The sequence below is a fragment of the Schistocerca nitens genome, chromosome 2, assembly GCF_023898315.1.
Source record: "Schistocerca nitens isolate TAMUIC-IGC-003100 chromosome 2, iqSchNite1.1, whole genome shotgun sequence".
NCBI classification, from domain to species: Eukaryota; Metazoa; Arthropoda; class Insecta; order Orthoptera; family Acrididae; genus Schistocerca; species Schistocerca nitens.
Window position 1 is genome coordinate 270756918 of NC_064615.1, and position 21814 is coordinate 270778731.

The following is a 21814-nucleotide window of genomic DNA, read 5'->3' on the forward strand; positions in this document are numbered from 1 at the left end:
AACACCACGAACCCATCCAGACACACAAGAAACCAAAACATGACAACACACACAGACAAGGCCTGGGTAAAACCAAGGCCGGACACACCAAGGGCAACATATGCGGAAGTGGTTTCTCCCCCGAGGAACCATGAAAGCATTGCCCAACCACCACAACACCAGACACAATCACAAGAACAACACCGGGAAATACACAGCAACAACGACCAGGTCCACCATGCCAGAGAAAGCCCTAGGGAACCCCACACACACTCCTCCCCCCCCCCCCCCATGGATCAGTTGTTAGATGTAATGGTGCAGACCATGAACCTCGTCATGGAAATGATGAAGGAATTCAGGGAAGCCCAGAAGCAGAACACACAGATCCTCGTTGCCCTTCAGGCAACAGTCCAGCAGTCGCTCCCCTCTGCGACCTCCTCAGTAGTACCAAAACCCCATCATGAATAGACGACCAAACATCCAAGGCCTGACAATGTGCGTCATTAACGCAGACGGCATTGTTAATCAAGAGGTCGAGTTTTAGAGAACTCATGAAGGAGTTCTCCATCGACATATGCATGATGGGGGAAACCCACCTAAAACCAGGAATAAAAGCGACAGTCCCCAACTATGTTAGCTATCGGAAAGACAGGCCAACCCAAGGCGGAGGAGTGGCCATATACATAAAAAGAGGGATCCCCCACCACCAGGTATTCTTGACAGCTACCAATAAAATCGAAGCAGTGGCGGTGGAAGTAACCACTGCCACCGGACCCTAACAATTGTTGCAGTCTACCGACCCCCACATGACCAGATAGATGAGGGAGACATAGCTGCTCTAGGGCAAATTGAAGGCAAACTCGTAATAGGGGGAGACTTCAATGCCAAACACCCTGACTGGAATTCTAGAGTAACCTCCAGAGCAGGCGCCAAACTGCAACAACTAGCGCGCACCCACCACTTCGAAACACCCACTTCCAGTCGAGCCCACACATTTTCCGAAAAACGGAAGCAGGCCCGATGTGTTAGACATAGCTCTCACTAGGAGGATCGCAGGATTTGTGGCCGCAAGGACAATCAACAGAATGTCCTCCGACCACAACCCAGTGATTCTAGAAGTCGATGTGGGAGAATGGGTAGCACTCCCACGGTACCAGACGTCTTACAAACGCACAGACTGGGAGCGATACCAAGAAACTGTCGCCTCTGATATCGCTCGCGCTCCGCCACCTACTGCCGAAACAGAAGAACAAGCGCTGCTAGACTTGACAGGCACCATCCTGCAGGCAGCGGAAGAGGCCACCCCTCCACAAAGGGATGGCCCTCCACCGCAAATACAGCTCCCGGAACACTTGCTAACTCAAATCCGACACAAGAACAGAGTGGCAAAAGAGTAGAAGATCACCAGAAATCAGGCCACCAGGAGGCTGCTCAATCGTCTAAAGAGAGAACTAAAGGTAGCGCTCAATGAGCACAGAAACCAGCAATGGCAAAACCGCCTCACAGCTCTCAAAGTAGACGATCATACACTACGGCAAGCAACCAAACAATTCACAAAAAGACGCGCTAGGATGCCGCCACTGCACGGCGAGCGGGGACTGGTCTACAGCCATGCTGGGAAGGCCAACGCCCTCGCCGACTCCTTCGAGAAGCAGTTTCAAACGGCAGAACCCCAGGATGAAGAGCATGAAGAGGTAGTCAGTCGTCAACTGGCCGTCTTCCTATATGCTGAGGAGGACCCAGAGGACGAACCCATACTTTTTGCCCCCGAGGACGCGGCAAGAGTAATCAGGTCCCTCCCTACAAAATAGGTGCCAGGGCACGATAGTGTCACAAACCAGTTAGTCAAAAAACTCCCACCCACAGCGATCACACACCTCGCGAACGTCCTCAACGAGATTACTCGCTCCCGCGAGTTCCCAGCCTGCTGGAAACATGCGGAAGTGGTCGCGATACACAAACCAGGGAAAGACCCTCTATTCCCGCAGCACTACAGGCCGATTAGCCTCTTGCCAACTCTCAGCAAGATCTATGAGCGCCTCCTGCTAAGACCAATACAAGAACATATTGCCAGAGAGCAAATTCTGCAGGATTTCCAATTCGGATTCCGGCAGAAACACTCTGCCCCACAACAGGTCATGAGAATGGTTGAAGCAGCCACAGAGGGCTTCAACCACAGAGGCTACTGCGGGATAGTGCTACTAGACGTAGCCAAAGCCTTTGATTCAGTATGGCATAGAGGGCTACTCTACAAGTTGTACACACAAGGGTTTCCCGGGAGCATAGTTCAGCTGATCAAGAGCTATCTCACGAATAGGACTTTCTCCGTCAAAGTAGAAACTGCCACCTCCACTAGAAGGCGTATTCGTGCTGGGGTGCCACAGGGATCGGTCCGTACTGCACAGTTTGTACACTGCGGACACTCCAACGGCCCCCCTGGTGCACACCGCGCAGTACGCGGACGACTCAGCCTTCTACACGAGAAATGCGAACAAGGACCTGGTCATTCGTAGGCTACAAAGGGTTTTAGACGACACAGAAGCTTGAGCCCGTCGCTGGCGCATCACCATCAACTCTGAGAAGACGCAGGCAATGCTGATTACCCGCAGGCTCGGAAGGCGCGAACCTCCTCAATGTCCCCCCCTCCACCTTCACCTAAATGGAACCCAGCTCCCCTGGCGCAGAACCGCCAAGTACCTTGGCGTAACCTTGGACTCTCGTCTTACGTGGAAACCCCAATTAGGCGAGGTCCACAGGAAGGTCTGCGCCAGAATGTCCATCCTATGCCGTATCCTGAACACAAACAGCTCCCTTCCCTGCCCAGTAGCAGTAAATGTATACCAGGCCCTGATCCGGCCAGTAATGGAGTATGCGTACGCTGTCTGGGGATACGCGGCAAAGCAGCACCTGGACAAACTCCAGAGGCTGCAGAACCGCGCCCTCAGAAGGGCACTGCATCTACCTCTTGGATTCCCCACAGACGACCTGCACGCCGCAGCCGAAATCCCACTCCTGAGAGAGCGTTTCCAGGATCTGGCAAGGGCCTTCTATGAAGGTTCTTCCAGATCCGGAAATGCACTCATCCACTCCCTAGGTCGGTATGACATGTCCCGCGATAAGCACAAGCGCCCTATGACGATCTTCGACGATTAAGTCGAAGAGAAAATCCCAATACCCAATCCCTAATCCAGTTCCTTCCCATATTACACCAATCATCTCGCCCACCTCAGGCAAGTACTAGACACATTCACAACAATCATCACATATCACAGACACCAAAAAACTATAGAAAAAAAAATCACACACACATGTACACAGGGGAGTAAAAACCGAAAGGCTACAAACTCCCCCTCACACTTCCCCAAAGAGGGGAAAGTAACAGATGAAAGCAGCAGAGCGCCCCGCGCCGCGCTGCGCAAAACGGCCTTGCGCGGCTCTTCGCGCTCAGTGTGGACGGCGAACCGCGCTGTTTTACAGCTGTGCGCGGGCTGCAGCAGCGCGGCGCAGCATGGCGCGCTCAGTGTGGACCCGCCTTTACAGGTGAGTAGCGCTACATTGCTTCTCTTGCACCTGTTTCCGGCCGCGGTGGCCTAGCGGTTCTAGGCGCTTCAGTCCGGAACAGCGCGACTGCTACGGTCGCAGGTTCGAATCCTGCCTCGGGCATGGATGTGTGTGATGTCCTTAGGTTAGTTAGGTTTAAGTAGTTCTCAGTTCTAGAGGACTGATGACCTCAGATGTTAAGTCCCATAGTGCTCAGAGCCATTTGAACCATTTTTGCACCTGCTTGAATCTGGTGGAATGGTTCTGAACGACTCCTAGTTCTTACATTCGGCATACCAGAACAAAATTCGCTGTCGTGCTACACTCCAAAGGGGCCAGATCACGTTCAGTGTTGTTACAGCCCCACGATGTCGTAAGACATGGGTTAAATCGTCTAGGGGGTATTGACACTGCGAAAGATTGTCAAGAACGTGACCCTGTTGCACATCGCACTGTAAACTGTCGTTTTTGACCGCAAAATTTGTGTAAACGAACATTGCCAGGGAAGGGGTGGCTTTATTGACGCTCTTTATGCCACTTCCTGAAACCTCTTCGTCTCTTTTCTGAGCAGCGGTGTGTCTAAAATGTTTTCCTTAGCCATCGAGAAGAAACTCGCGGGTGATTCGAACAGTGGGCGTCGCGGGTCCGATCTCCATAGCAGAGGTGTCAAGAGAAGGCGTGGGATGTGGGTAAGGGGAGGTGTGTGTGTGTGTGTGTGTGTGTGTGTGTGTGTGTGTGTGTGTGTGTGTGTGTGTGTGTGACGACCTTCCCATCGTATGGCACGTCCACAATAGTGTTCGGCAGAGTTATGGTGAAATTTAGTGCCAATGTGACTTCATTAACCGACCTTACATCTCACACGAACTTCTGAGAGTGTGTCGACACCTTGCTACCCGAGGGTGACGTTACAGGGCCCGACTGTTTTACACCATTACAGAGGTTGTTTGAGGCATTTTTGAGCCAAATTTCAAACTTCTACGTCGCAATGAGGGAAAATTACGGATTTTAAGAGGTGACCCTTTGATTCTTTTGCGCAGCATTCGTTGATTTTCGCAGAGAATATTTTCATTCTCTAAAAATATAATATATGAGCCTACACGTGTTCTGTATTTCTGCAACAGATTGACGTCAGCGATATAGACCTACAATTAGGCACAGCTGCCCTACTATCCTTCCTGAAAATGGGAATCTTGTCTATAACTACGCTTATCAACAATGGTGCTGTTTGCCAAAACTCCCCTGCATTTCACTGAAACTTTGCAGACTTGTGAAAGAACACACTTGTGCTTGGAAGAGGGTGCCGTTGCGAGATGTGCTTATCCCCTCCAAATGGCGGAGCACTGGTTGGGAGCGCTGGCCAGACAGCTGGGCAACAGCACACAGGCGCGGCCACACAGACACAGCCGGAATCACGAGCCTGTGTAACTCCGTGTTTAGCCGAGTCGGCCCCTGCCCCTCTTGTAAGCACCACCGGCCGCAAACTGTGATACACCGAGTATTGCTGCCGGCTGTGGCCGTCAAGTCGACTTCTGAGAACACGCGCGCACGGCTATAGGCGGCTATCGCACTCTGCCGTACATGCGACGCATTACGCATATAATTTACGACCGCCACGTGCACCGCACCCTATTCTAGCCTATCCTAGCTGCAGACACGAGACAACACACGTGCAAGCCACGCACAAAAGGAGACTCGCCGCAGCGGACAAAGCACGATCCGTTGCAAATATCCTGATAAAGCTCCCGCAGATTTTACTTCAGATGAGGTCTTGCAATTCCACATGGAACACGTGTGCGGCGTATACGGACTATATGACGCTCTAAACACGAGGTCACGTTCACAAAGATACCGATATCATGCTGAAAGAGAAAAAGAGCCAAAAGGTAATGTGACTAAACTTTGCGGCTCGTGCGGGTATCTGCGCGTAACAATTTCTAGGGATATGAAGTAGTGGACTGAACACGTATGTTCATTCGTTGGTAAGACCGCTGACAGACTAGGTTTCACTGGTAGGTCACGGGAAAAACACAGTCTATCTACATATTACAATATCGCCCAACCGTGCGCGACCCATACCAGATATGTCAAATTGGGGATACTGAATGAAGGAGCAGCTTTTTAAATCGCATAGTATCACAGAAAGTAAAGTTTTCGTGAGAAGCGGAAAACGACACCCCAAAAAATACTTTCCCGAATGTTACACAAAATATTTGCAAAATACACTACTGGCCATTAAAATTGCTACACCACCAAGATGACGTGCTACAGACGCGAAATTTAACCGACAGCAAGAAGATGCAAGTGTAATGCAAATGATTAGCTTTTCAGAGCATTCACACAAGGTTGGCGCCGGTGGCGACACCTACAACGTGCTGACATGAGGATAGTTTCCAACCGATTTCTCATACACAAACAGCAATTGACCGGCGTTGCCTGGTGAAACGTTGTTGTGATACCTCGTTTATGGAGGAGAAATGCGTACCATCACGTTTCCGACTTTTATAAAGGTCGGATTGTAGCCTATCGCGATTGCGGTTTATCGTATCGCGACATTGTTGCTTGCGTTGGTCGAGATCCAATGACTGTTAGCAGAATATGGAATCGGTGGGTTCAGGAGGGTAATACGAAACGCCGTGCTGGATCCCAACGGCCTCGTATCACTAGCAGACGAGATGACAGGCATCTTATCCGCATGGTTGTAACGGATCGTGCAGCCACGTCTCGATCCATGAGCCAACAGATGGGGACGTTTGCAAGGCAACAACCATCTACACGAACAACTGGACGACGTTTGCAGCAGCATGGACTATCAGCTCGCAGACCGTGGCTGCGGTTACCCTTGACTCTGCATCACAGACAGGAGCGCCTGGATGGTGAACACAATGACGAACCTGGGTGCACGAATGCTAAAACGTCATTTTTTCGGATGAATCCAGGTTCTGTTTACAGTATCATGATGGTCGCATCCGTGTTTGGCGACATTGCGGTGAACGCACATTGGAAGCGTGTATTCGTCATCGCCAGACTGGCGTATCACCTGGCGTGATGGTATGGGGTGCCATTGGTTACACGTCTTGGTCACGTCTTGTTCGGATTGACGGCACTTTTAACAGTTGACGTTACATTTCAGATGTGTTACGGCCCGTGGCTCTACCCTTCATTCGATCCCTGCGAAACCCTACGTTACAGCAGGATAATGCACGACCGCATATTGCAGGTCCTGTACGGGCCTCTCTGGATACAGAAAATGTTCGACTGCTGCCCTGGCCAGCACATTCTCCAGATCTTTCACCAATTGAAAACGTGTGGTCAATGGTGGCCGAGCAACTGGCTCGTCACAATACACCAGTCACTATTCTTGATGAACTGTGGTATCGTGTTGAAGCTGTATGGGCAGCTGTACCTGTACACGCCATCCAAGCTCTGTTTGACTCAGTTCCCAGGCGTATCAAGGCCGTTATTACGGCCAGAGGTGGTTGTTCTGGGTACTGATTTCTCAGAATCTGTGCACCCAAATTGCGTGAAAATGTAATCATATGTCAGTTCTAGTATAATATATTTGTGCAATGAATACCCGTTTATAATCTGCATTTCTTCTTGGTGTAGCAGTTTTAATGGCCAGTAGTGTACTAACGCAAATCAGATTCTTTACAGGAGAATGCTAAAACTAGTAGAAGAAGATCTCAGGGAAGATGATTCGGATTCTGAAAAAAGTAGGAACACGTGAGGGAACACTGACCGTACGACTTATCTTAGAAGATAGTAGTTTAAGGAAATTCGGACCTACGTTTACAGCATTTACAGACTTAGAGAAAACCAAAAAAATTAAAAGTAAAAGCTTTTGATGCCTAGACCGCAAATTCCCTATCACAATTACAGTTCGATAACTAATTTCGTTTATTATCTGCAACCATCTTCAGATCCTTCAAAATATGAAAAGGCAATGAATAAGCATTTGAAAGCATCATTAGCTGCTGTCATGCAACAACATGCATTCGTAAGTCCCAAAACAATAACAGTACATAGTTGAAAACGTCACCATGAGCAATCCACGTTGTAGACGGTTAATTCACAGGCTGACGGTTGCATAGGAAATTGTGCAGTTGCATGAGTTTTTGATCCAGCTTCTACTCATGCAACTGGTCAATTTCCTATATGAATTGTGGTAGGAAAGTTGCGGTCTAGGCATTAAAAGTTTCTACTTTTAATTTTTGTAATTTAATAAACCCCTTGAAGACCGACGTCTTTCTCCTTCTGACCACGTCAGACTTCACTTAGAGAAAGCTTTTCACAGTGTTGACTGGAACACTCTCCTTGAAATTCTGAAAGCAACAAGGGTAAAATATAGGGACCGAAAGGCTTGTACAGAAAGCAGACGTAGTTATAACAGTCGAGAGGCACGAAAGGGAAGCAGTGGTTGAGAAGGGAACGAGACACGGTTGTAGCCTACCCCCATGTTATTCACTCTGTACACAGAACAAGCAATAAAGGAAACCAAACAAAAATTTGGAATAGGAATTAAAGTTCAGGCAGAAGAAATAAAAACTTTGAAGTTTGCTGATGACTTTGTGATTCTGTCAGAGACAGCAAAGGACTTGGAAGAGTAGTTGAACGGAATGGACATTGTCTTGAAAGAATATAAGACGATCATCAATAAAAGCAAAACAATGATAATTGAATGTAGTCTAATTAATCAGGTAATGCTGAGAGCATTAGGTTAGGAAACGAGACACTTAAACAGTAGTTCAAATGGTTCAAATGGCTCTAAGCACTAGGGGACTTTACATCTGAGGTCATCAGTCCCCTAGACTTAGAACTACTTAAACCTAACTAACCAAAGGACGTCACACACGTCAATGCCCGAGACAGGATTCTAACCCTCGACCGTAGCAGCAGCGTGTTTCCGGACTGAAGCGCCTAGAACCGCTCGGCCACAGAGGCCGGCACTGGCAGTGGCAAGAAAAGAAGTTCTGAAGAACAGAAATTGGCTAACACCGAATACAGACTCAAGTGTTAGAAATTCTTCTCTGAAAGTATTTGTATGGAGTGTAGCCATGTATCGAAGCGAAACATGGACAATAAACAGATTAGGCAGGAAAACAACAGTGGCTTTTTAAAAGTGGCGCTACAGAAGAACGAAAATTAGATGGGTGGATCATGTAACTAATGAGGACGTACTGAATAGAATTGGAGAGAAAAGTTTGTGGCAGAACTTGACTAGAAGATGGGATCGGTTGATGGGACACATTCTGAGACGTGAAAGGATCACCAATTTAGTACTGGAGGAACGTGTGGGGTAAAAATCGTAGAGAGAAAGAGACCAAGGGATGAAAACTATAAGCAGAGTCAGATGGTTGTGCGTTTGCAGTAGTTATTCGCAGACGAAAAGGCTTGAGCAGGATAGAGTAGCATGGAGTGCTGCATTAAACAATATTTGGACTGAAGACAACAATAACACAAAGTACTCAGGTGAGGCTGTTGATAAAAGGTTTTCATTTTGCTTTTAAAATATAAGGACATTTGTGTTGGACTAAAACGGTTTGTTGTGTTTTGTTGGACAATATGCATTTTGAAGTAAGCTATTTTGGAGATAATGCATTATAACTAGTTCTCAATAACATAGAACTGTTAAATGCATTTTATTTTTTTAAATTCTCTATTTAATATTCACTAAAGCACTAATTAAACTTCAATAGCAGAAACAAAATCGTAAGAATGTTTCATTTCCAATGATAGATCTCATATTATTTTTCCAAAACAGGCTCCTTTTCAATACAATCCGAACAGTAACTTGGGCAATAAGTTCGTTACATGGAAGGCTGATAATAATGGTGAAAATTTAGATATTTAATTTACTCTCCATTTTTTTTCCAAATCTGAGACGTAGCGGTTTTTGTACATCATCTGTCTTTTCTTGTTTAATCCTGTCAGAAGATTACACTTTCGCTCTATTTTCTACTTTGCTATGCCTGTATGCACGTTGCCTAATGGCAAAAAGCACTTTGAAGGATCATCAGAAAAGTGTTTGAGATGAGTTTTGATTTTCTCATCAATTACCCTTCCGACTACCATGCATTTCTTCAGATAAATCATTTTCAGATCACCCGATCCTATTTTTACAGGCTTCAAACTTTTTCTCTTAGGTCCTTGTCATTAAATATTTCACAATATTTCCTCAAAATCCCACTTCTGAATAAACTTACTGGTATGTATTTCGATTCAGTATTTCTGAAATTTTACGTTTTTTTCCCTACTTAGCCAAAAACTCGATCGGCAGATAAAAAAGGAGTGTCCTCGAAATGGAAAGGAGTGAGGTGCCTCGGTCACATGCACTGGATATTTTCTACTGACTAGAAAGGTCGAAAATTAATCGAAAATATGCATCCACACTCTATTATACAGTCCATCTTAACAGTAAAAAGTTTTTACATCTGACTTCCGTATTTCTGACAGTCAGAATGAGAAAAAGGTACAGAACAGTGCTGTAATGGTGAAAACGAATACCAGCTGGACACAGTTGGTAAGTCGAAAGCTTTCACACCAGTACATTGCATTGTAGTTAACATTGCCTAATGAAAGAAAAGAAGCCGGCCGGAGTGGCCGAGCGGTTCTAGGCGCTACAGTCTGGAACCGCGCGACCGCTACGGTCGCAGGTTCGAATCCTGCCTCGGGAATGGATGTGTGTGATGTCCTTAGGTTAGTTAGGTTTAAGTAGTTCTAAGTTCTAGGGGACTGATGACGTCAGAAGTTAAGTCCCATAGTGCTCAGAGCCATTTGAAAGAAAAGAAAATAAATTTATGAACTTTATGCAGTTTGATGCATTCATACTTGAGGACAAAATTGTAATTGTTGCATTTTTTACTCTTCAGAGTTCTTCTTCAATGTTTTAAAACGGGTTTTAGCGATATCTGATGGTAGGAGTATGTAGTGCTGGTCAGAAAATACACGATTTCATATCAGACTCACTTTTGTCCACGCGTGGATGTTATGGGTTTTGAAAAGTTGCTCGTCTACAAGGGAGAAATGAAGGTTAGGGTTTAAGGTCCCGTCAACGACGAGGTCTTTAGTAGCGGAGTACAAGCTCCGATTAAGGAAGGCTGGAGAAGGAAATCTGCTACGCTCATTTCAGAGGAACCATCCCGGAATTTGCCTTTAGCGATTACAGTAAAACCACGGATGCCCGGACGCCGAATTAAAACTTCAAATTCCAGAATGTAAGTCAAGTGCCTTACCACTGCGCCCCTATACTCGATGCACTGAGCAAATCCCGCCATTTCATAAGCTTCTATTCTCTTATTTTCTGTATTACGTATCGTTCACATTTCACATTCAAATAAGACTACATGCCACACAAGTATATTCGGAGAAAAATTAACTATCATTTAAATTTGTATTACTTGTTAAAGTATTTACCTCTTTTAGAAATGATTTTTATGCTACTGCCAGTCTGCATTTTGTATCATTTCTACTTCCTTGCCAGTCACCAAATCTCTGCTCATTTTCTAATTTAATTCCCTTAGCGTCGTGTGGTTTCATTCGACTACACTTCAAAAAATGGTTCAAATGGCTCTGAGCACTATGGGACTCAACTGCTGTGGTCATAAGTCCCCTAGAACTTAGAACTACTTAAACCTAACTAACCTAAGGACAGCACACAACACCCAGCCGTCACGAGGCAGAGAAAATCCCTGACCCCGCCGGGAATCGAACCCGGGAACCCGGGCGTGGGAAGCGAGAACGCTACCTCACGACCACGAGATGCGGGCGACTACACTTCGTTATCCCTGTGTAACTTTTGTTGATGTTCATCTTATAGCGTGTCTTCAAGCGATTGCGTGCAACTGATGTTCCGTGGTCTCTGGCTTCGCTGATACAATTACTGTGTCAAACCTCATTTTGTTCGTCTGTCTTAAATTTAGTTGTTTTCCAAAAATTTGTTTAGCTCCGTTTAACGCTTGTTCAACGTGAAGAGTGTGTAACGTCCCCTTAGAAAAATTTTTAAAAGACAGTGCTGGAAATCCTCTACGTTGATTTTCAAACAGCTGAGCAAAACTGAACGCACTCAGACATTTCTCTCTTTATTTATTCTTCTGATCAACACTAAACTGACACACATTCTCTCTCTCTCTCTCTCTCTCTCTCTCTCTCTCTCTCTTTTTCCCTACAAAAGAATGGCCCTGACTAACAATAACCTATACCATTCATAAATCACTTACCTCACAAAAATGTTCGTTACTCAAACTACTGCAATACAGCGTGCGCCAATAGTGCCAGCTGAATAAAAGATTCTAACTACTGATTGGCATAGTTAGCAAATGAAAAATTTTGATGGAGAACAAACAATGTATTTACCTTAATAGTGTTCAAAAGTCATCATATATATACCAGTTCATGACATCTAGTCTTACAAATTTCCTTTTTATGACGGACACATGTCCAGATCGTCCGCTCTCAAAACTCTGCCATCTCTCTCCCACATCTACCACTGCTGGCGGCTCAACTCCAACTGCGCAACACTACACGCTGTTCACATCCAACTGCCCAACACTACACAAGCGAATATTCCAACAATGCCAACCAGCCATAGAATGCACACAGCACAGTCAGTGATTTTCATAGAGAGCGCTACGTGGCGTTACCAACATAAAAACCTAAACAGCCTACTTACAAGCGAACGCCATGGAGTATAGGTTACGACTCTACTTCACTCCCTCCTCAAATACTGCTTATGTGACTGTATGATGTGATTTCACAAACTCCTTCATCCTTGGTCCGTTTTTCTTCGAGGAGAGGACACCTCGCGGGTCTGTTAGGGGCGTAGTGACTCCTACACACTATAAGGGCTTCCTTGTGCAACACTTGATACAGCTTTGAAAAAAACGCAATTGTGTCCTCATCACTATTTTCACGCAAGATGGGGTGACACAACATGCCCCTTGTCAGGGGAAAGATTTTCATCGAGAAACCTTCGATAACAACCGCATTGTCTCTAGGCAGTTTCAAAAGTGTGGTCTTCCAGACTACCGACCTACTCCATGTGACTTCTTGTTGTGATGATATCTGACAGATCGTGTCTATCAGTGATGTATCCAGACTCCTCCTGATCTGAAGGATAGTATACAGGATGTGCTATGAGCAACTGTCGTATATGCTGTTTTACGGATGAAGAACGTTGATGAGTCGGGAGGCCATACTGAACGCCTGTAGTAACTTGTGACCATGTCCTAATAATCGTGTCAGAACCACCGTTATCACGTGTGTGATCGTTCCTCCCCTTTACACTCACACCACATTCTAACTGCTTACAGCGCCAATTTTCACCTGGTGGCAGAAAGTGGAACTACGATTTTTCAGGATACTGCGCGAGCATACCTACGATGTTTGAGCATCCTACGATGAATACAGCCCGCACTGCAGGACTCAGAATACCGCCAGTTTGATCATAAACACCCGGTACTTAACACTATGATTCAAGGGCACTGGAGGTTGCTTCTCTGTGGCTAGAAGAACTGAGACGATCACGGAATGCGTGCAATGACGAGATCTGAAAGAATAATCTCCCTTTCGTTCGTCTCACGCTGGCCGTGTTTTCGCGGTCGCCACGGCAACAGCAGGTGGCGCGACACGCCCTGCCGGAGCGCCGATTCCCACGCAGCCTGCGCTTTCCCGAGAGCCCGTGGCGCCGCCGAGGCACGCCACACATTCCCGTCTCTGTCTGCCCCGGCCTGGCGCCAAACGCGACCCGTTTTTTTGTCGCCCGTGGCGGACCAGAGGGGGGAAAAACTGTTTTGCTTTCCGTCCGGTGGGAGATTAATTTCGGCGCCGACTGATGCCCTCTTCCGCTCCGTCCCACGACTCGCGTTCGCAGCCGGGTCTGCAGCTTCACGTCCCGTCTACGTCCGCGCCACCAGAGACAGGGAACACGAGCACCGCTCGACAGAGGTGGAGGTACAAGCTGCTGCAGTCTCCCTGAGGGAGCCATGCAAGCACTGTACTGAAGTGACCTAAGGAAGCGACGGAAATACCGAGGAAAGCAGGAAGACTACCAGTTTAATAAACATGGGACACATGTTTGATTTGGGATATAACCACTCACTTGACGAAAGGTTTGTTCCTAAAGACTGTAAAGTAACATAGGTCATACCAATATTCAAGAAAGGAAATAGGAGTAACCCATCGAATTACAGACCCGTATCACTGACCTCAATTTGCAGCAGGATTTTGGAGCATATACTGTACTCGCACATTATGAATCACCTTCAAGAAAATGACTTAGTGATACATAACCAACATGGATTCAGCAAATATCGTTCTTGTGCTACACAGCTAGCTCTTTATTTCCATGAAGTAATGAGTGCTGTCGACAAGAAAGCTCAGATCGATTCCATATTCCTAGATTTCCAGAATTTTGATACCGTTCCTCACAAGCGACTATTAATCAAATTGTGTGGCTGGATTCGTGATTTCCTCTCAGGGAGGTCACAGTTCGAAGTGATAGACGGTAAATCATCGAGTAGAACAAAAGTGATATCTGGCGTTCCGCAAGGTAGTGTCATAGGCCCTCCGCTGTTCCTGATTTACGTAAATGATCTAGGTGATAATCTGAGCAGCCCCCTTAGATTGTTTGCAGATGACGCTGTAATTTACCGTCTAGTAAAATCATCTGACGATCAATTCCAATTACAAAATGATTTAGAGAGAATTTCTGTATGGTGCGAAAAGTGGCAATTGACACTAACCAAAGAAAAGTGCGAGGTCATCCACATGGATACTAAAAGAAATCCGATAAATTTTGGGTATACGATAAATTGCACAAATCTAAGAGCTGTCAATTCGACTAAATACCTAGGAATTACAATTACGAAGAACTTAAATTGGAAATAACACATAGATAATATTGTGGGGAAGGCGAAACAAAGACTGCGCTTTGCTGGCAGAACACTTAGAAGATGCGACAAACCCAGTAAAGAGACAGCCTACATTACACTTGTCCGTCCTTTGCTGGAATATTGCTGCGTGGTGTGGGATCCTTACCAGGTAGGGTTGACGGAGGACATCGAAAAGGTGCAAAGAAGGGCAGCCCGTTTCGTGTTATCGCACAATAGGGGTGAGAGTGCCACTGATATGATTCGCGAGTTGGGGTGGCAGTCACTGAAACAAAGGCGGTTTTCTTTGCAGCGAGATCTATTTACGAAATTTTAATCACCAACTTTCTCTTCCGTATGCCAAAATATTTTGTTGACACCCACCTGCGTAGGGAGAAATGATCATCACAATAAAATAAAAGATATCAGAGTTCGAACGGAAAGATTTAGGTGGTCCTTTTTTCCACGCGCCATTCGAGAGTGGAAGGGTAGAGAAGTAGTATGAAAATGGTTCGATGAACCCTCTGCCAGGCACTTAAGTGTGAATTGCAGAGTAACCATGTAGATGTAGATGCAGATAATGAGAAACAAGGAACCATCCTAGTTATTTAGGATACCACGGAAAACCTAAAAACAGACGGTCACTCAGGCATCCAGTGAAGAATGCTGCAAGACAGACCCATGCTGCTTGGGATTTATCCTGCTTATTCACGTCGTACGTATGGCACGACGTTATCATACGAGTGCGACCGCAGCGCGCTCCCGCGACCATTACAGGCTGCAAATGATCTCTGCGAACTACACACGGGTTCTCGAAGTCACATCATAGATCCTCCAAATGACAAGATTTATTGTGGTAGTTAGTATTTCTCACACCGAACACGCACTGTCCCTTAAATGCATCTACCAGTCTATAATTCTTCGCACGTCCGGGCACCTATTATGCTCTAGAAGCAAACCAAGTCATGCGAAAGCAGCATTGGGGAGCCGATCGCACGACGGCTCACGCCAGCACAATATCTTCAGTTAGCTTCATCTTCCTCTCATGCCCGCCTTATTTTTCAAACTGTCGTTTGAAATATGCACCATAGTGCCAGCATATAAGGATATAAAAAGTACGAAATGGCTTACAACAGATCATAAAGCACAACATAGTAAATGACAATGGCCACAATTCGTTTATATTACTGAGGAAGGTAAGGAATAGTAAGAACACACTAATTCATTCTAAACTGAATGGTGCTGGTTTCTGCATGTACATCTGCATCTATTCCCCATAAGACACATCGCGTTGTGGCGGAAGGTATTTCTGATATCCTCGTTCCAGTTCCATTCGCGAATTGTGTGCGTGGGAAGAACGGCATCCCAAAGCGCAAGGCATTGGGTTATGTGCTGTCGTCTTGTGGTGAAAGAACTTCCCCGAGAATATTTTGTTATGACCATCAGTTAGTCAGAGATGTGTGGAATAATTTTAGTTCAAAAATTGATTCATTAAGTATAGAGGGTAAATAGAACGTTTACCTATCGACATTTTAAAAAGTGGGTGGATCCGAGATAATATTTCGGAGGCGAATGCCGGGTGACTACCTTTTAGGCAACAACAAATAGATGTGTTTGTATAAGCTGGTTGCTTTGTAACAATATTTTATTGGATACATGCCAGGATTACTCAACGACTACGACATACCTCTTTGTATTTAGTACGATGTAATGTTGCATCTAATTCTTTCACCATCCGTAAATACATACGTAATACGATACACAAGAGATGTTCATCAATAATGTTGTATCCGGATACTATCAGGTTCTTTCTCTTTGTTGACAGCATAATCTTGTAATTATGCAGTTTTAAAGAGAACTGACAGTCATATCAGCAACTGGAAATTTATTCCAAATCCTGGTCTAACGATGGTGAAAGTGGTAGTGTTTCCGTTAAGACTGGTTAATTTGTAACTACGAGAAAGAGAACGTTTGAGTTGTAACTACAGGTTTTTTAGCTCTTTAATATTATTAACACTGGATTAGGATCCAGTTGTGTTCATTTTTATGCTTTTAACAGATTTAAAGATCTCCCATTCTGCCAGAAACCGTTCATTATGAGATAACAGAACAGCGATCGACAGTTTGAAAATAAACATATTTTCTGTAAATTAGGATCGAGGATCCCTCCTAAGCGACAAGTACGTCCAGTAGCAGGTGCTGTCCTGTAGAAAACGCCATCGTCAGAGAGTTGCTGATCATATGTGATTAATCTTTTACGTACTTCTTAAAGTGATAGAGCTCCTATTTTACTCGATTCTGTTTTTGTTGAGCGTGCGCCGTCGAGTGTAACGAGTTCTATTAGTTCTTCTACTTTCTAAAATGCCTCACTTCCCGCTATTTTACGCTTCTCAGGCAGTCGGACGTGTGACCATGCAGTTTGCAACAGACAAAGTCTACTCTGAAATAAGCACATACTCTATACTCTGACACCTGCTGTCTGATGGCGTCCTGTCATGGTGCTTGTTAGTAGCGAGTACAACGCGTGTAGCACAGGAACAGCACTTCTGCCGACCTATTAACTCGTTATCTCATAAGCGTTTTCAGTTCAGAAGCACCTCGTGTTGGACGTATTTGTCACCGAAACTTTATATGCTATTACCATTTGAAGCGAAAGTGTGCGCAACAGTGGTTCTCAATCGAAGTCTTTAAGCTGCCAAGCTACCGATCGTGGGAGAAAGCTGCCAGCAGGTAGGAATGGCGCCAAGCAGGCGCCAGCTGTGGGCAGGCGTTTCTGGCGACAGCAAACGGGCCACTTCTGCTGCGTCCACCCAAAGTCGGTACTGAGCGACGAGCCGCAGTGGGGAAGGACGCCGCATATCCTTGCCTTCAAATACCTCCCCTCCGGCATAAATGCCAATTTTTTGTTCATTTTTCATTTGCCTGGACACTGACGATGTTCATTTCTAACACACACTGATGCGCCAAAACACTATTGAATGCTAACCTGTCGTCTTTTACTAGAGGAAGGTATTGGTGGGATCAGCTTCGTAAAGTATCTCTTTACTGATTCTCTAAATCCCAAGAATGACTGTACATCTACATCTACATCTACATTTATACTCCGCAAGCCACCCAACGGTGTGTGGCGGAGGGCACTTTACGTGCCACTGTCATTACCTCCCTTTCCTGTTACAGTCGCGTATGGTTCGCGGGAAGAACGACTGTCTGAAAGCCTCCGTGCGCGCTCGAATCTCTCTAATTTTACATTCGTGATCTACTCGGGAGGTATAAGTAGGGGGAAGCAATATATTCGATACCTCATCCAGAAACGCACCCTCTCGAAATCTGGCGAGCAAGCTACACCGCGATGCAGAGCGCCTCTCTTGCAGAGTCTGCCACTTGAGTGTATTAAACATCTCCGTAACGCTATCACGGTTACCAAATAACCCTGTGACGAAACGCGCCGCTCTTCTTTGGATCTTCTCTATCTCCTCCGTCAACCCGATCTGGTAAGGATCCCACACTGATGAGCAATACTCAAGTATAGGTCGAACGAGTGTTTTGTAAGCCACCTCCTTTGTTGATGGACTACATTTTCTAAGCACTCTCCCAATGAATCTCAACCTGGTACCCGCCTTACCAACAATTAATTTTATATGATCATTCCACTTCAAATCGTTCCGCACGCATACTCCCAGATATTTTACAGAAGTAACTGCTACCAGTGTTTGTTCCGCTATCATATAATCATACAATAAAGGATCCTTCTTTCTATGTATTCGCAATACATTACATTTGTCTATGTTAAGGGTCAGTTGCCACTCCCTGCACCAAGTGCCTATCCGCTGCAGATCTTCCTGCATTTCGCTACAATTTTCTAACGCTGTAACTTCTCTGTATACTACAGCATCATCCGCGAAAAGCCGCATGGAACTTCCGACACTATCTACTAGGTCATTTATATATATTGTGAAAAGCAATGGTCCCATAACACTCCCCTGTGGTACGCCAGAGGTTACTTTAACGTCTGTAGACGTCTCTCAAATTGATAACAACATGCTGTGTTCTGTTTGCTAAAAACTCTTCAATCCAGCCACACAGCTGGTCTGATATTCCGTAGGCTCTTACTTTGTTTATCAGGCGACAGTGCGGAACTGTATCGAACGCCTTCCGGAAGTCAAGAAAAATAGCATCTACCTGGGAGCCGGTATCTAATATTTTCTGGGTCTCTTGAACAAATAAAGCGAGTTGGGTCTCACACGATCGCTGTTTACGGAATCCATGTTGATTCCTACAGAGTAGATTCTGGGTTTCCAAAAACAACATGATACTCGAGCAAAAAACATGTTCTAAAATTCTACAACAGATCGACGTCAGAGATATAGGTCTATAGTTTTGCGCATCTGCTCGACGACCCTTCTTGAAGACTGGGACTACCTGTGCTCTTTTCCAATCATTTGGAACCCTCCGTTCCTCTAGAGACTTGCGGTACACGGATGTTAGAAGGGGGGCAAGTTCTTTCGCGTACTCTGTGTAGAGTCGAATTGGTATCCCGTCAGGTCCAGTGGACTTTCTTCTGTTGAGTGATTCTAGTTGCTTTTGTATTCCTTGGACACTTATTTCGATGTCAGCCATTTTTTCGTTTGTGCGAGGATTTAGAGAAGGAACTGCAGTGCGGTCTTCCTCTGTGAAACAGCTTTGGAAAAAGGTGTTTAGTATTTCAGCTTTACGCGTGTCATCCTCTGTTTCAATGCCATCATCATCCCGGAGTGTCTGGATATGCTGTTTCGAGCCACTTACTGATTTAACGTAAGACCAGAACTTCAGACGTAGACTGTACAGGTACAGTCTACGTTCGCATGTCTGGAACAAGTATCAAACACAAAATTTCTGATTAGTGGGACAAATTTATTTAAATCTTAATGAATTAAACTGCAGAAAAGGAGCCACCTCACAGATCATTTGATGATTTAATAAGATATCGATCCATATATTGGATGTACAATAATCATGATAAATTTCGTTGAAACATTATTAAGGGGAGGTGCAAACAGACTGGTTTTAAGGATCCTGACTGGGAAGCGGAATGGGGCTGTGACATGTAATACGAACGAATTTAGCAACAATTAACATTTATTTCATCATTAAAAGTAACACACACAAAGATATCGAGTTAAAACATAGTTACTTGGAATGCTGGCGCGTGACACTCGGTACATTATGCAACGCAACAACTGTGCAACTGCTACGGTCGCAGGTTCGAATCCTGCCTCGGGCATGGATGTGTGTGATGTCCTTAGGTTGGTTAGGTTTAATTAGTTCTAAGTTCTAGGAGACTGATGACCTCAGATGTTAAGTCCCATAGTGCTCAGAGCCATTTGAACCATTTTCATCTGGACCGACACGTGTGGGGCAAGTCTGCCAAAATACTGGCTACTATTTATCAAGATCACACATACCTCGTTCACACTGATCACTCACACAACGAAAGATAGGATTTAGTGGAAGGCTTCGCTACTCCACATGTAAGCTCACTGGGACAGAGCGTGACTGGCTTTAGTGGTCAATTTCAGAGAACAAAGCCCACTTCTGAAATTCCGTACAACTCAATAATTTTGCAAATAAATTTGCGAGCATGAGCAGATGTACTCCGTGATGAAACTGAGCCTTCAGTTCGAACACGAGAGTTGTTTACGTCGAATTGGAACCTCGTGGTTGGCAATGAATTGCAGCAGAGTACGGGCTACTAAGTCCGTGGGGATGAATACTGAATTTAAGAGGCCTGTGTATTGCTGATTTGCATTTCTGTGTTGGCACGTCACTGTTACTGTGTTGAGGCAAGTGTGTGGTGGCATAAATTTTCTTGTTGTAGTGGGTAAGTGGAGTTGAGTTTTCAGGTGTGTGTGTGTGTGTTGTGCTGATTTCTGCAAGTTGAACTCGTGGCTGTTTGCCGGCACGTCCGCAGCCCCTTGTTGCTGGGCTCGTGGCTGTGTGTACAGTAGTGGGTGCTGATGGCAGCGGTGTGCCGGCAGGTGGGTGGTGCTGTGCCTGTCGTGGTTCCTGTCGGCGGGCGGCGGCTGGTCGGCGGAGCGCGTGCAGCAGCAGTCGTCGCTGTTCCACCTGGCGGGCTGGGGGCTGCCCGCCGTCTGCACCGTCGCCGTGCTCGTCCTCAGGCACGTCGACGCGGACGAGCTGACAGGTAGGCTCACTCTCTTCTGCCAGTCTGTCGCGAACTGGCGTGACGAGGCCGTGGCCGTGCACACATACAGGCACATTGTTACAAAAAGTCAAATAAATACACTACTGGCCATTAAAATAGCTACACCAAGAAAAAATGCAGATGATAAACGGGTATTCATTGCACAAATATATTATACTAGAACTGACATGTGATTACATTTTCACGCAGTTTGGGTGCATAGATCCTGAGAAATCAGTACCCAGAACAACCACCTATGGCCGTAATAACGGCCTTGATACGCCTGGGAATTGAGTCAAACAGAGCTTGGATAGCGTGTACAGGCACAGCTGCCCATGCAGCTTCAACACGATACCACAGTTCATCAAGAGTAGTGACTGGCGTATTGTCACGAGCCAGTTGCTCGACCACCATTGACCTGACGTTTTCAGTTGGTGAGAGATCTGTAGGCTGTGCTGGCCAGGGCAGCAGTCGAACATTTTCTGTACCCACAAAGGCCCGTACAGGACCTGCAACATGCGGTCGTGGATTATCCTGCTCAAATGTAGGGTTTCGAAGGGATCGAATGAAGGGTAGAGCCACGGGTCGTAGCACATCTGAAATGTAACGTCCACTGTTCAAAGTGCCGTCAATGCGACAAGAGGTGACCGAGACGTGTAACCAATGGCACCCCATACCATCACGCCGGGTGATACGCCAGTATGGCGATGACGAATACACGCTTCCAACGTGCGTTCACCGCGATGTCGTCAAACACGGATGCGAACATCATGATGCAGTAAACAGAACCTGGAGTCATCCGAAAAAATGTTTTGCCATTCGTGCAACCAGGTTCGTCGTTGAGTACACCATCGCAGGCGCTCCTGTCTCTGATGCAGCGTCAAGGCTAACCGCAGCCGTGGTCTCCGAGCTGGTAGTCCATGCTGCTGCAAACGTCGTCGAACTGTTCGTGCAGTTGGTGGTTCTCTTGCAAACGTTCCTATCTGTTGACTCAGGGATCGAGACGTGGCTGCACGATCCGTTACAGGCGTGTGGATAAGATGCCTGTCATCTCGACTGCTAGTGATACGAGGCCGTTGGGATCCAGCACGGCGTTCCGTATTACCCTCCTGAACCCACCGACTCCATATTCTTCTAACAGTCATTAGATCTCGACTAACGCGAGCAGGAATGTCGCGATACGAGAAACCGCAGCTGGCCGCTGGTGGCCGAGCGGTTCTGGCGCTACAGTCTGGAACCGCGCGACCGG

The 21814-nt window shown here is 46.0% G+C and overlaps 1 protein-coding gene across 1 annotated transcript in view; it reads left to right on the top strand.

Moving 5' to 3' along the window:
* LOC126234979 (frizzled-4) overlaps positions 1-21814 on the top strand; it is a 460147-nt gene that overhangs the window by 399350 nt on the left and 38983 nt on the right. The window contains exon 4 of the mRNA XM_049943718.1: positions 20399-20565. Within this exon, the coding sequence (XP_049799675.1) occupies positions 20399-20565 (167 nt within the window). The remainder of the gene's footprint in view (positions 1-20398; positions 20566-21814) is intronic.